At 48.9% G+C, this 16,274-nt stretch overlaps 1 protein-coding gene across 2 annotated transcripts in view; it reads left to right on the top strand.

The window, feature by feature from the left end:
- Window positions 1-16,274, top strand: part of LOC144479992 (T-cell surface glycoprotein CD3 delta chain-like) — a 73,548-nt gene that overhangs the window by 27,396 nt on the left and 29,878 nt on the right. The window contains exons 2-4 of one of the 2 annotated variants that reach the window (XM_078199145.1): window positions 10,644-10,664; window positions 12,222-12,413; window positions 15,101-15,232. The exons of the other annotated variant lie outside the window; for it this stretch is intronic. Of the exons in view, the coding sequence (XP_078055271.1) occupies window positions 10,644-10,664; window positions 12,222-12,413; window positions 15,101-15,232 (345 nt within the window). The remainder of the gene's footprint in view (window positions 1-10,643; window positions 10,665-12,221; window positions 12,414-15,100; window positions 15,233-16,274) is intronic. 2 annotated transcript variants of the gene reach the window in all.

Genomic DNA, 16,274 nt, shown 5'->3' on the forward strand with positions numbered 1-16,274 from the left:
ATCCTGTCAAGCGAGTAATCTGCTTTTAATGAGTATTTCAGAAATTGAAACATTTTGTTACATTTAAATGTTCTTTAATTATTCTGTCAAACTGAAAATTTCTATATTAAAACATGCTTCAGAAAAAAATGTCATTAACTGTAAAATGCGAGGGGACATCCAGAGGTTGGGAAAGGTATTCGATTCAATCTTTATTCTCTTTATTCCTTCATTCTCTCTCCACCTCCCACCGATTGTGAGACTCTCTTGTTCTAGAAGATCCTCAGATCAGGCTGTAAAATTCATCAATAAATTGCTGATTGACAGGAACTTTATGGAGAAATTTTCTATCTTTTCTCTCCAACATTTTAAATTTTTTTTCATCAAAGTGAGGGATTGAAAAGTCGGATTATTCTGTGTAAATCAGAGAGTTTATATTTCCACGTGTGTGACCGTCACTAACACAGAACAAAGATAAAGGCAACTTAGAATAACTTGTTTCTGTGAAGTGAGCGACACTGTGACTGCAGAGTTCAAACTCCAATGTTTGAGAAGTTTAAAAACCTGGTTTTAAAAACCGGCTAATAAAAAGTTGGTTTTGGTAAAAGTCTGAAACTGCTGGATTGTTGTAAAAACCCAACTGATCCCCAATATCCTGTCACCTTCCCCAATCCCGTCTCTGACTCCAATATTTAATATTGATTATTCCGTTCAAGATGGTCCAGAATGTCAGATTTTGAACGAAATCGTCTATCAAAACTTTTCTGTTTTTACAGCTTTTTGTCACTTCAATCTGTCCCCCACAGTTCACTCACTCATACAACCGAATAAAAGAAAATCGAGCTTAAAATGTCTGAATATGTCGTTTGTGTTAAGATCATAATCAGCAGACACAAAGAAAAGGCGGTGGAATTGCATTAATCCAGTATTGAGGAAAGATATTAGCTCCAACAATGTACAATCTGTATGACTAGGAGCCGAGAAACACTAAGGACAAAAAAACGTCAGCGGTAATGTTGAAAATGACATTGGAAATTCGAGACACATGCAATAAAGGAACATCTGTAATTATGGATGATTTTAATCTGCACATAGATTGGCCAAATCAAATTAGTCACAATACTGTAGAGGAGGAATTCCTGGAGTGTATACAGGATGGTTTTCTGGAGCAAAACATTGAGGAACCAACAAGGGTACAGGACATTCTAAACTGAGTATTGTGTAATGGGAAAGGAATAATTGACGATCTATTTGTGAGAGACCCCTTGGGGATCAGCGACCAGAACACGATAGGATTATTCATCAAGATAGAGAGTGAAATAGTTGATTCTGAGACTGGGGTCCCGAATCTTAATAAAGGAAACTGTGATGGTATGAGGCAGGAGTTGGCTCAGATAGATTGGGAAACGTTATTTAAAGGGATGACGGTGGATAGGCAATGGCAAACATTCAAGGAACATATGGGGGAACTGCAGCAATTGCTTAATCCTGTCTGGCGCGAAAGTAAAACCGGCAAGGTGGCTAAACCGTGGCTTACAGGGGAATTTAGAGATAGTGTTGGATTCAAGAGAGAGGCATACAAATTGGCCAGAAAAAACAACAGACTCTAAGGAATTGGAGCAGATTAGAATTCAGCAAAGGAGGATGGAGGGACTGATTAAGAAGAGGAATATAGAGTACGAGAGTAAGCTTGCGGGGAAGATAAAAACTGACTGGAAAAATTTCTATAGCTACATGAAGAGAAAATGATTCATGAAGGCAAACATAGGTCCCTCACGGTCAAAAGCAGGGCAATTTATAATGGGGAACAAAGAACTGGCTGACCAGCCAAATACAGATTTTGGTTCTGTCCTCACAAAAAAGGACACAAATAAGATATCCGAAATGTTGGGAACACAGGGTTTAGTGAGAGGGAGGAACTGAAGGAGATCAGTATTAGTAGAGAAATGGTGTTGGGGAAATTGATGGGATTGAACATAGAACATAGAACAGTACAGCACAGAACAGGCCCTTCGGCCCACAATGTTGTGCCAAGCTTTGTCCGAAACGAAGATCAAGCTATCCCACTCCCTATCATCCTGGTGTGCTCCATGTGCCTATCCAATAACCGCTTAAATGTTCCTAAAGTGTCTGACTCCACTATCACTGCAGGCAGTCCATTCCACACCCCAACCACTCTCTGAGTAAAGAACGTACCTCGGACATCCTTCCTATATCTCCCACCACGAACCCTATAGTTATGCCCCTTTGTAAAAGCTCCATCCACCCGAGGAAATAGTCTCTGAAAGTCCACTCTATCTATCCCCTTCATCATTTTATAAACCTCTATTAAGTCGCCTCTCAACCTCCTCCGCTCTAAAGAGAAAAGCCCTAGCTCCCTCAACCTTTCCTCATCAGACCTACCCTCCAAACCAGGCAGCATCCTGGTAAATCTCCTTTGCACTCTTTCCAGTGCTTCCACATCCTTCTTATAGTGAGGTGACAAGAACTGCACACAATATTCCAAATGTGGTCTCACCAAGGTCCTGTACAGTTGCAGCATAACCCCACGGCTCTTAAACTCAAACCCCCTGTTAATAAAAGCTAACACACTATAAGCCTTCTTCACGGCTCTACCCACTTGAGTGGCAACCTTCAGAGATCTGTGGATATGAACCCCAAGAGCTCTCTGTTCCTCCACATTCCTCAGAACCCTACCTTTGACCCTGTAATCCGCATTCAAATTTGTCCTACCAAAATGAATCACCTCGCACTTATCAGGGTTAAACTCCATCTGCCATTTTTCAACCCAGCTCTGCATCCTATCTATGTGTCTTTGCAGCGTACAACAGCCCTCCACCTCATCCACTACTCCACCAATCTTGGTGTCATCAGCAAATTTACTGATCCACCCTTCAGCCCCCTCCTCCAAGTCATTTATAAAAATCACAAATAGCAGAGGACCCAGCACTGATCCCTGTGGTACACCGCTGGTAACTGGTCTCCAGTCTGAAAATTTTCCATCCACCACCACCCTCTGTCTTCTATGAGATATGATGTGGAGATGCCGGCGTTGGACTGGGGTAAACACAGTAAGAGCTTTAACAACACCAGGTTAAAGTCCAACAGGTTTATTTGGTAGCAAATACCATTAGCTTTCGGAGCACTGCTCCTTCGTCAGATGGAGTGGAAATCTGCTCTCAAACAGGGCACAGAGGTGTCTCTGTTTCCTGAGGTGTCTCTGTGCCCTGTTTGAGAGCAGGTTTCCACTCCATCTGACAAAGGAGCAGCGCTCCGAAAGCTAATGGTATTTGCGACCAAATAAACCTGTTGGACTTTAACCTGGTGTTGTTAAAACTGTTTCTATGAGATAGCCAGTTACTTATCCAATTGGCCAAATTTCCCTCTATCCCACACATCCTTGCTTTCTTCATAAGCCGACCATGGGGGACCTTATCAAACGCCTTACTAAAATCCATGTATATGACATCAACTGCTCTACCTTCATCGACACGCTTAGTTACCTCCTCAAAAAATTCTATCAAATTTGTGAAGCACGACTTGCCCTTCACGAATCCGTGCTGACTATCCCGGATTAAGCTGCATCTTTCTAAATGGTCGTAAATCCTATCCCTCAGGACCTTTTCCATCAACTTACCGACCACCGAAGTAAGACTAACCGGCCTATAATTACCAGGGTCATTTCTATTTCCTTTCTTGAACAGAGGAACAACATTCGCCGCTCTCCAGTCCTCTGGCACAGTGAGGACCACTGAAGGCGGATAAATCCCCAGGGTCTGATAATCTACATCCCAGAGTACTTAAGGAAGTGACCAGAGAAATACTGGATACTTTGGTGGTCATCTTTCAAGATTCTATAGACTCGGGAACAGTTCCTACAGATTGGAGGGTAGTTAATGTAACCCCACTATTTAAAAAGGAAGGGAGAGAGAAAACAGGGAATTATAGACCAGTCAGCTTAATGTGGGGAAAATTCTAGAATCCTTTATCAAAGATTTAATAGCAAAACACTTGGAAAACAGTGGCAGAATTGGACAGAGTCAACATGGGATTACAAAAGGAAAATCATCTTGACAAATCTACTGGAATTCTTTGAGGATGTAACCAGTAGAGTTGATGAGGGGGAGCCGGTGGACATGGTTTATTTAGACTTTCAGAAGGCTTTTGACAAAGTCCCACATAAGAGATTAGTGTGTAAAATTAAAGTGCATGGGATTGGGGGAACAAAGAACAAAGAACAGTACAGCACAGGAAACAGGCCCTTCGGCCCTCCAAGCCTGTGCCGCTCCTTGGTCCAACTAGACCAATCGTTTGTATCCCTCCATTCCCAGCCTGCTCATGTGACTATCCAGGTAAGTCTTAAACGATGTCAGCGTGCCTGCCTCCACCACCCTACTTGGCAGCGCATTCCAGGCCCCCACCACCCTCTGTGTAAAAAACATCCCTCTAATATTGGGTATTGGGGAAGGTATCAGGGTCAAGGGTGGGTACTGGTAGACAGGAAGGTGGGTTGAAGTGTGTCTACTTCAATGCAAGGAGCATCCGGAACAAGGTAGATGAACTTGGGGCGTGGATTGGTACTTGGGACTACGATGTTGTGGCCATTACGGAGACGTGGGTAGAACAAGGACAGGAATGGTTGTTGGACGTTCCGGGGTATAGATGTTTCACTAAGTGTAGGGAAGCTGGTAAAAGAGGTGGAGGAGTGGCATTGTTAATCAAGGATAGTTTAACGGCTGCGGAAAGGCACTTCGTGGGGGATCTGCACACTGAGGTAATATGGGCTGAAGTTAGAAATAGGAAAGGAGCGGTCACGTTGCTAGGAGTTTACTATAGGCCCCCAAATAGTAATAGAGATGTGGAGGAAGAAATTGCTAAGCAGATTATGGATATGTGTAGGGGTCACAGGGTAGTTGTCATGGGGGACTTTAACTTTCCAAATATTGATTGGAACCTTTGTAGGTCAAATAGTTTGGATGGGGCAGTTTTTGTGCAGTGTGTGCGGGAGGGTTTCCTGACACAATATGTGGATGGGCCGACTAGAGGTGAGGCCACATTGGATTTGGTACTGGGAAATGAACCGGGCCAAGTGTTAGATTTGGTTGTGGGAGAGCAATTTGGAGATAGTGACCACAATTCGGTGTCTTTTGTAATTGCAATGGAGAGGGATAGGGCCGTACGGCAGGGCAAGGTTTACAATTGGGGGAGGGGTAATTATGATGCGATTAGGCAAGAATTAGGGGGCATAAGTTGGGAACAGAAACTGTCAGAGAAAGGAACTAATGAAAAGTGGAACTTTTTCAAGGAACAAATACTGGATGTCCTTGATAGGTATGTTCCTGTCAGGCAGGGAGGAAATGGCCGAGTGAGGGAACCATGGTTCACAAAAGAGGTGGAATGTCTTGTGAAAAGGAAGAGGGAAGCTTATGTAGGGATGAGGAAACAAGGTTCAGATGGCTCGATTGAGGGTTACAAGTTAGCAAGGAATGAGCTGAAAAAGGGGCTTAGGAGAGCTAGGAGGGGACATGAGAATTCCTTGGCGGGTCGGATCAAGGAAAACCCCAAGGCTTTTTACTCTTATGTGAGGAATAAAAGAATGACCAGGGTGAGGTTAGGGCCGGTCAAGGACAGTAGTGGGAACTTGTGTATGGAGTCAGTAGAGATAGGCGAGGTGATGAATGAATACTTTTCTTCAGTGTTCACCAAGGAGAGGGGCCATGTTTTTGAGGAAGAGAAGGTGTTACAGGCTAATAGGCTGGAGGAAATAGATGTTCGGAGGGAGGATGTCTTGGCAGTTTTGAATAAACTGAAGGTCGATAAGTCCCCTGGGCCTGATGAAATGTATCCTAGGATTCTGTGGGAGGCAAGGGATGAGATTGCAGAGCCTTTGGCGTTGATCTTTGGGTCCTCGCTGTCCACGGGGATGGTGCCAGAGGACTGGAGAATGGCGAATGTTGTTCCTCTGTTTAAGAAAGGGAATAGAAATGACCCTGGTAATTATAGACCGGTTAGTCTTACTTCGGTGGTTGGTAAATTGATGGAAAGGGTCCTTAGGGATGGGATTTACGACCATTTAGAAAGATGCGGATTAATCCGAGATAGTCAGCACGGATTCGTGAAGGGCAAGTCGTGCCTCACAAATTTGATAGAATTTTTTGAGGAGGTAACTAAGTGTGTTGATGAAGGTAGGGCAGTTGATGTCATATACATGGATTTTAGTAAGGCGTTTGATAAGGTCCCCCATGGTCGGCTTATGATGAAAGTGAGGAGGTGTGGGATAGAGGGAAAGTTGGCCGATTGGATAGGTAACTGGCTGTCTGACCGAAGACAGAGGGTGGTGGTCGATGGAAAATTTTCGGATTGGAGGCAGGTTGCTAGCGGTGTGCCGCAGGGATCAGTGCTTGGTCCTCTGCTCTTTGTGATTTTTATTAATGACTTAGAGGAGGGGGCTGAAGGGTGGATCAGTAAATTTGCTGATGACACCAAGATTGGTGGAGTAGTGGATGAGGTGGAGGGCTGTTGTAGGCTGCAAAGAGACATAGATAGGATGCAAAGCTGGGCTGAACAATGGCAAATGGAGTTTAACCCTGATAAATGTGAGGTGATTCATTTTGGTAGGACAAATTTAAATGTGGATTACAGGGTCAAAGGTAGGGTTCTGAAGACTGTGGAGGAACAGAGAGATCTTGGGGTCCATATCCACAGATCTCTAAAGGTTGCCACTCAAGTGGATAGAGCTGTGAAGAAGGCCTATAGTGTGTTAGCTTTTATTAACAGGGGGTTGGAGTTTAAGAACCGTGGGGTTATGCTGCAACTGTACAGGACCTTGGTGAGACCACATTTGGAATATTGTGTGCAGTTCTGGTCACCTCACTATAAGAAGGATGTGGAAGCGCTGGAAAGAGTGCAGAGGAGATTTACCAGGATGCTGCCTGGTTTGGAGGGTAGGTCATATGAGGAAAGGTTGAGGGAGCTAGGGCTGTTCTCTCTGGAGCGGAGGAGGCTGAGGGGAGACTTAATAGAGGTGTATAAAATGATGAAGGGGATAGATAGAGTGAACGTTCAAAGACTATTTCCTCGGGTGGATGGAGCTATTACAAGGGGGCATAACTATAGGGTTCGTGGTGGGAGATACAGGACGGATATCAGAGGTAGGTTCTTTACGCAGAGAGTGGTTGGGGTGTGGAATGGACTGCCTGCAGTGATAGTGGAGTCAGACACTTTAGAAACATTTAAGCGGTTATTGGATAGGCACATGGAGCACACCAGGATGATAGGGAGTGGGATAGCTTGATCTTGGTTTCAGATAAAGCTCGGCACAACATCGTGGGCCGAAGGGCCTGTTCTGTGCTGTACTGTTCTATGTTCTATGTTCTATGTTCTAATATCTGAGTTATACTTCGCCCCTCTCACCTTGAGCCCGTGATCCCTCGTGATCGTCACCTCCGACCTGGGAAAAAGCTTCCCACTGTTCACCCTATCTATACCCTTCATAATTTTGTACGCCTCTATTAGATCTCCCCTCATTCTCCGTCTTTCCAGGGAGAACAACCCCAGTTTACCCAATCTCTCCTCATAGCTAAGACCCTCCATACCAGGCAACATCCTGGTAAACCTTCTCTGCACTCTATCTAACGCCTCCACGTCCTTCTGGTAGTGCGGCGACCAGAACTGGACGCAGTACTCCAAATGTGGCCTAACCAGCGTTCTATACAGCTGCATCATCAGACTCCAGCTTTTATACTCTATACCCCGTGGGAAGTGCATTGAGATGGATAGAAAACTGGCTGGCAGACGGGAAACAAAGAGTAGGAATAAATGGGTTTGAGTGGCACTGCTGCCTCACAGCGCCAGGGTCCCGCGGTCGATTCAGGCCTCAGGTCACTGTCTGTGTGGAGCCTGTGTCTGTGTGGGTTTCCTCCGGGTGCTCTGGTTTCCTCTACCAGTCAAAGGATGTGAGGGTTAGGTTGATTGGCCATGCTCAATTGCCCCTCAGTGTCAAGGGGACTAGCTGGGGTAAATGCATGGGGTTATGGGGAGAGGGCCTGGGTGGGATTGTGGTCGGTGCCGACTCGATGGGCCGAATGGCCTCCTTCTGCACTGTAGGGTTTCTATGATTCTATGCTTCAGCATGATTTGGACAGGCTGAGTGAGTGGGCAAAGGCATGGCTGATGCAGTATAATGTAGATAAATGTGAGGCTATACACTTTGGTCACAAAAACTGGAAGGCAGATTATTATCTGAATGGGGAAAGTGCAATGAATCCTCGTACACTAGTCGCTGAAGGTAAGCATACATCTGCAGCTGGCCTTCATAGTGAGAGGATTTGAGTACAGGAGAAGGGTCTTACTGCAATTATACAGGGCCTTGGTGAGGCCACACCTGGAGTATTGTGTGCAGTTTTGGTGTCCTTATTTGAAGAAGGATGTTCTTGCTCTTGAGGGAGTGCAGTGAATGTTTACCAGGCTGATTCCTGGGATGGTGGGACTGATGTATGAGGAGAGATTGAGATGGTTCAGATTATATTCACTGGAATTTAGAGTGAGAGGGGATCTCATAGAAACGTATAAAATTCTAACAGGATTAGACAGAGTAGATTCAGAAAGAATCTTCCCGATGGCGGGGGTGTCCAGAATCAGGGGTCACAGTCTGAGGATACGGGGTAGACTGTTTAGGACGGAGATGAGGAGACATTTCTTCACCCAAAGAATGGGGAGCCTGTAGAATTCACTCCCACAGAAAGCAGTTGAACTCAATAAAATTGAATGGTTCCAGTTAGATAAAGCACTGAGGGCGAAGGGATCAAAGGATATGGGGAAAGGCGGGATCAGGCTATTGAGTTGGATGATCAGCCATGATCATAATGAATGCTGGAGCAGGCTCGAAGGCTGAATGGCCTCCTCCTGCTCCTGTTTTAAGCAGCATGGAGTCCAGAAGCAGCCACTGGGCTCATGGAGTCTCACTGGGGTACAGGGTCCCCTCCTCTCCTGAAGGTGCTGACTCTCACTGGGGTACAGGGTCCCCTCCTCTCCTGAAGGTGCTGACTCTCACTGGGGTACAGGGTCCCCTCCTCTCCTGAAGGTGCTGACTCTCACTGGGGTACAGGGTTCCCCTCCTCTCTTGAAGGTGCTGACTCTCACTGGTGTACAGGCACCCCTCCTCTCCTGAAGGTGCTGACTCTCACTGAGGTACAGGGTCCCCCTCCTCTCCTGAAGGTGCTGACTCTCACTGGGGTACAGGGCCCCCTCCTCTCCTGAAGGTGCTGACTCTCACTGGGGTACAGGGTCCCCCTCCTCTCCTGATGGACAAGATTCACTCTGCTGGAGTGAAATATCTGTTACTTTTTGCACTGATTTTTCCGAAGCCGAAATAGAGGCTCCGATGACAAACATTTAAAAACCCCGGATTCAGACTCAACTGAAACATTGTCTTCAATCCTGGGCATCAGATCGAGGTTGATATTAGCGAGAGCTGCAGCTTACGAGTGGCTCCAGATTTGAGGAACTTTGGCTCATGGATAGATTGTCAACTTGGGACTGTTCTACTAAAGGGAATTTTGTGTGGCGGTGTGATTCAAAGTCATGAGGAATCTCGATCGAGAGAAAGTGTTGCTATTAGCAGCCATGGGGAACCAGAGGGCAATGATTCAATGGAATTAGCAAAAGGAGCAACAGGATCATGAGGATAAGTGTTTTGGGCAGATTAGGGTCTGGGATGTGTGGCCTGACAGTGTGATGGAGGTAGATTCAGTCAACAAAAAACAAAGAAAACTACAGCACAGGAACAGGCCCTTTGGCCCTCCAAGGCGTGGCTTTCAAAAGCAAATGTGGGAAATATTTGAAGAGAAAAGATTAACTGTGGTGGAATTAGGTGTGAGCTTCACTTATACAGACCTGAGCAAACACTGACCTGACACGTGAATGGCTCTCCCCGTGATGTTACTGTTTCGATGGTAGCCATGATGTGGAGATGCCGGCGTTGGACTGGGGTAAACACAGTAAGAAGTCTCACAACACCAGGTTAAAGTCCAACAGGTTTATTTGGTAGCAAATGCCATAAGCTTTCGGAGCAGTGCTCCGAAAGCTTATGGTATTTGCTACCAAATAAACCTGTTGGACTTTAACCTGGTGTTGTGAGACTTCTTACTGTGTTACTGTTGATGCAGGCATGTCACACATACAGGCAATAAACTTAACAATGGTTTACCACAACTGTTCTGTACAGAAATAATCCATAGCTTTCAAATCAGACCAGCCCTGGCCCAGTCTGAAGTTCAGCTGCTTTCCCCTCGCTCAGAGAGGTTTATAATTCAAACAGTTTGGACCCTGGCCAATAGGAACGAGGTTGTAGTCAGACATAATCCTCAGATCCAGATTGGGAGGAGGATCCCCTGTCTCTGAACACAATTACTCTCTGCATCTCCTTAACAAACAGCTTCCAATCTGAATCTCAGCCCACTCTCAGTTTGCCGACGCAATCTCTGAGATCACAGAGCCACATCACTGCCTCCAACTGGCGTGTGGATTACTCTGGGTTTTTATCCTTCACTTCTCTTGGAATTCAGTCTGGAACTGGAGTCTGGGCTGAGATTGTGTTAATCCAGGATTGGGAACCCACAATTCACAAAGCTCTGACTCTGACTTTGCTCCCTTTGTGATTACAGGAACCGCAGAGACGGAAATCAGTAAGTGTCTGAACCTGATTCAGAGAATTCAACTTTACTGGGGAGAAGAATGTTTCCAATTCTGTGAGCAAAGATATCAGCACCCAATGAGCAGCGCTTGGGCATGAATAGAGGGGTGGGGGTGGGGGTGGGGGTGGGGTTGGGGGAAATGGAGGGGGGGGCTGGGAGGGTGGGGAGGGTGTGGGGTGGGGGCCATGGCGGGTATGGGGTGTGGGGGTGGGGTCTATGGGGGTATGAGGTAGGGGGTGGGGGCTATGGGGTGGGGGGGTGGGGTCTATGGGGGGTATGAGGTAGGGGTTAGGGGCTACGGGGGATATGAGGTGGGGACTATGGAGGGGTATGGGGTGTGGGGGTGGGGTCTATGGGGGGTATGAGGTAGGGGGTGGGGGCTATGGGGGAATGGGGTGGGGGGGTGGGGGCCATGGCGGGTATGGGGTGTGGGAGTGGGGTCTATGGGGGGTATGAGGTAGGGGTTAGGGGCTACAGGGGGTATGGGGTGGGGACTATGGAGGGGTATGGGGTGGGGGGGTGGGGGGTATGGGGGGGTGGGAGTGGGTAGTGGGGGTGGGGGCTATGGAGGGTTGGGGAGAGTGTATGGGGTGGGGGGTATGGGTGGTGGGGAGAGTGTATGGGGTGGGGGGGTGGGGGTATGGGGGGTGGGGGGTATGGGGGGTGGGGAGAGTGTATGGGGTGGGGGGGTGGGGGTATGGGGGGTGGGGGGTATGGGGGGTGGGAAGAGTGTATGGGGTGGGGGGTATGGGGGGTGGGGGGTATGGGGGGTGGGGAGAGTGTATAGGGTGGGGGGGTGGGGGGTATGGGGGGTGGCGGGTATGGGGAGTGGGGGGGTGGGGGCTATGGGGAGTAGGGAGAGTGTATGGGGTGGGGTATGGGGGGTGGGGAGTGGGGTGGGTGGTGGGGAGTATGGGTGGTGGGGAGAGTGTATGGGGTGGGGGGTATGGGGGGTGGGGGGTGGGGGCTATGGGGGGTGGGGGTGGGTGGTGGGGGGTGAGGGCTATGGGGGATGGGGAGAGTGTATGGGGTGGGGGGTATGGGGGTGAGGGGTGGGGTCTATGGGGGGTTATGGGGGGTGGGGGGCTGGAGGCTTTGGGGGGGTGGGGGCTATGGGGGGTATGGGGGGTATAGGGGGTGGGGGCTATGGGGGGTATGGGGGGTGGGGGCTATGGGGAATATGGGGGGGTATGGGGGGTGGGGGCCAAGGGGGGGTTTGGGGGGGATGGGGGGTCTATGGGGGGGTCTATGGGAGGGGGTATGGGGGGGGTGTATGGGGGGGGGTGTTACAATTATTTTGAGAGGGTCAAAAGCCAAACGATCGGCGGCTGTGTTGATTGGCTGTCTTGTTTTTTTGGTGTGGAGATGCCGGTGTTGGACTGGGGTGAACACAGTCAGAAGTTTCACACCAGGTTAAAAGTGGCTTTTGCTACCAAATAAACCTGTTGGACTTTAACCTGGTGTTGTTAAACTTCTTACTGTATTGTTTTTTGGGGACAGTTTGCGGATGTGAAGTGTTCTATATAAATGCACATTTATCTTTCCCAGAATTAACAAGCTTCAGGTCAATGATTCAACTTGACTGTGGAAAAGACAACATCACCTTCAGACATCCCGGAAACACAGAATTCACCCCAACCCCCTCATCCTCACTGAAAATAAAGAATCTCTGCGACACTGACTCATGGGAATATCACTGCTCAAGTAATGACAAGCACAGAGCGCTCATCTTCATCAAATGTACGTGAGCAAATAAATCTCCCCTTTTGTCCCAGAAATATCTCACTCACTGACTCAGCAACAGCCCACTGCACCACTGGATAAACAATTATTCTTCACATTCTAACAACCTGCTCCCCCCCACACTATCCAACCACCCGGGGGGTTAATCTGCCTCTGGTGACACCCCTGCCCCCGTCCCTCTACCCCTGAAATCCTGTCCATCAGGAGAGGAGGGGAGCCTGTACCCCAATGAGAGTCAGCACCTTCAGGGGGTGTAGCTCAATGGTAGAGCATCTGACTGCAGATCAAGAGATACCCGCATCAAATCGCAGTGAGCCCTTCACTGCTTAATCGGATTCTTTTGAAAGTGGAGTCACAGATGGACAGAGTGGTGAAGAAGGTATTCGGCATGCTGGGTTTCATTGGTCAGAACACAGAACAAAGGAGTTGGGACGTCTTGTTGAAGTTGTACAAGACATTGGTAAGGCCACACTTAGAATACTGTGTGCAATTCTGGTCACCCTATTGTAGAAAGGATATTATTAAACTAGAAAAGTGCAGAAAAGATTCGCTAGGATGCTACCGGAACTTGATGGTTTGAGTTAGAAACATAGAAACATAGAAAAACTACAGCACAAAACAGGCCCTTCGGCCCCACAAGTTGTGCCGAACATATCCCTAACTTTTAGGCCTACCTATAACCCTCCATCCTATTAAGTCCCATGTACTCATCCAGGAGTCTCTTAAAAGACCCTATTGAGTTTGCCTCCACCACCACTGACGGCAGCCGATTCCACTCACCCACCACCGTTTGTGTGAAAAACTTCCCCCTAACATTTCCCCTGTACCTACCCCCCAGCACCTTAAACCTGCGTCCTCTCGTAGCAGCCATTTCCACCCTGGGAAAAAGCCTCTGAGGGTCCACCCGATCTATGCCTTTCAACATCTTATATACCTCTATTAGGTCTCCTCTCATCCTACGTCTCTCCAAGGAGAAAAGACCGAGCTCCCTCAGCCTATCCTCATAAGGCATGCCACTCAATCCAGGCAAAATCCTTGTAAATCTCCTCTGCACCCTTTCAATCTTTTCCACATCCTTCCTGTAATGAGGCGACCAGAACTGAGCACAGTACTCCAAGTGGGGTCTGACGAGGGTCTTATATAGCTGCATCATTATCCCCGGACTCCTAAACTCAATCCCTCGATTGATAAAGGCCAGCACACCATACGCCTTCTAACCACCTCCTCCACCTGCGGGGCCGATTTTAGAGTCCTGTGGACCCGGATCCCAAGGTCCTTCTGATCCTCTACAGTACTAAGAGTCTTTCCCTTTATATTGTACTCCTTCATCCCATTTGACCTGCCAAAATGGACCACTACGCACTTATCTGGGTTGAAGTCCATCTGCCACTTCTCCGCCCAGTCTTGCATCCTATCTATGTCCCTCTGTAACTTCTGACATCCCTCCAGACTATCCACAACCCCACCAACCTTCGTGTCGTCGGCAAACTTACCAACCCATCCCTCCACTTCCTCATCCAGGTCATTTATGAAAATGACAAACAGCAAGGGTCCCAGAACAGATCCCTGGGGCACACCACTGGTGACCGACCTCCAATTTAAAAAAGACCCATCTATACCCACTCTCTGCCTCCTTTGGGCAAGCCAGTTCTGGATCCACAGAGCAGCAGCACCTTGGATCCCATGCCCTCTCACTTTTTCTAGAAGCCTTGCATGGGGGACCTTATCGAACGCCTTGCTAAAATCCATATAAACCACATCTACCGCTTTCCTGTCGTCAATGTGTTTAGTCACATTTTCGAAGAACTCCACCAGGCTCGTAAGGCACGATTTGCCTTTGACAAAGCCATACTGAGTATTCTTGAGCATACTAAACCTCTCTCAATGCTCATAAATCTTGTCCCTCAGGATCTTCTCCATCAGCTTACCAACCACTGAGGTTAGACTCACCGGTCGGTAATTACCTGGGCTATCCCTATTCCCCTTCTTGAAAATAGGAACCACATCTGCAATCCTCCAATCCTCCGGCACCTCTCCCGTCTCCATCGACGACGCAAAGATCATCGCCAGAGGCTCTGCAATCTCTTCCCTCGCCTCCCACAGGAGAGGAGAGAAGGAGAGGCTGGATAGACTGGGATTTTGTTCTCTGGAGCATAGGAGGCTGAGGGGTGATCTTATTGAGGTCTTTAAAATAATGAGGGGCACAGATCAGCTAGATAGTCAATATCTTTTCCCAAAGGTCGGGGAGTCTAAAACCAGAGGGCATAGGTTTAAGGTGAGAGGGGAGAGATACAAAAGTGTCCAGAGGGCCAATTTTTTCACACAGATGGTGGTGAGTGTCTGGAACAAGCTGCCAGAGGTAGTAGTAGAGGCGAGTACAATTTTGTCTTTTAGAAAGTGTTTAGACAGTTGCATGGGTAAGATGGGTGTAGAGGGATATGGGCCAAACATGGGCAATTGGGATTAGTTAATGGTAAAAACTGGGTGGCATGGACAAGTTGGGCCGAAGGGCCTGTTTCCATGCTGTAAACCTCATCACTCCATGAGGGGAGGGGGAATTGCACAAAATGAGGAAGTGTTGTTGATTGCAGATGTTTGGACATGCTTTCATTCGGACTGGGACTGGGTTTGAGCTGCGCAGTGACCCCAGGTGTTGATGTTGATGTTTCTGTCTCTGGTTGCAGGTTGCCTGAACTGTGTGGAGTTTGACACGGGTTCAATCTTGGGCATTGTGATTGGTGATCTGGTTGCCATCATTGTGATCGGTGTGGCTGTTTATAGCATCTCCACAGCCGGCGAGCCGCAGGATCACCGAGGTAGGCCAGCTTCGCTCATTCGAAGGGCAGCCCCGCATTGGAGTTCCCACTCCATCCAGTAAGCGGCAATCTCGACACTGTCCCGCAGGGGTGGAGGCTGAGGCAGCTCCGAGCCAGGACAGAGCGCCCACCCCCAGTCCCCACCCCACCCACCCCACCTACCGCTCCCCACCCTTCCCACCCCCAGCCACCCCACCTTCCCCACCCATACCCCCACTCCCTCCACCCCCACCCACCCCCACCCACCCCCACCTACCGCACCGCACCCTTCCCACCCCCAGCCACCCCACCTTCCCCACCCCTACCCCCACTCCCTCCACCCCCACCCACCCCACCTACCGCTCCCCACCCTTCCCACCCCCAGCCACCCCACCTTCCCCACCCATACCCCCACTCCCTCCACCCCCACCCACCCCCACCCACCCCACCTACCGCACCGCACCTTTCCCACCCCCAGCCACCCCACCTCCCCCACCCACCTTCTCCTACCTCCTTCTACCCACCTCTCCCCACTCCCATCCATCTACCCCCACCCCCCTCCACTGCCAACCCCAGCCACCCCCACCCACACCCACCTGGGAGAGCAAGGCCCTGACACTTGACCCCAGAGAGGGTCCCAGGTGCAGATCCCACCCTCAAACCAGTGCAGTGCAGCCAGATAATGAAACCCAAATTCCAGGAGAGTTTCTCACAGAGTCAGTGATGAATAATCAAACAGCAAATCTGGCTCCATCTTCCCAGACTCACATCGGAAATTAACACAAATATAATCACACTGCATTTGACTAACACCACTGAGGGAGTGCCGCACTGTCAGAGGGTCAGTACTGAGGGAGTGCCGCACTGTCAGAGGGTCAGTACTGAGGGAGTGCCGCACTGTCAGAGGGTCAGTGCTGAGGGAGTGCCACACTGTCAGAGGGTCAGTACTGAGGGAGTGCCGCACTGTCAGAGGGTCAGTACTGAGGGAGTGCTGCACTGTCAGAGGGTCAGTACTGAGGGAGTGCCGCACTGTCAGAGGGTCAGTACTGAGGGAGTGCTGCAC

Source organism: Mustelus asterias, chromosome 27 (assembly GCF_964213995.1).
Source record: "Mustelus asterias chromosome 27, sMusAst1.hap1.1, whole genome shotgun sequence".
NCBI lineage: Eukaryota > Metazoa > Chordata > Chondrichthyes > Carcharhiniformes > Triakidae > Mustelus > Mustelus asterias.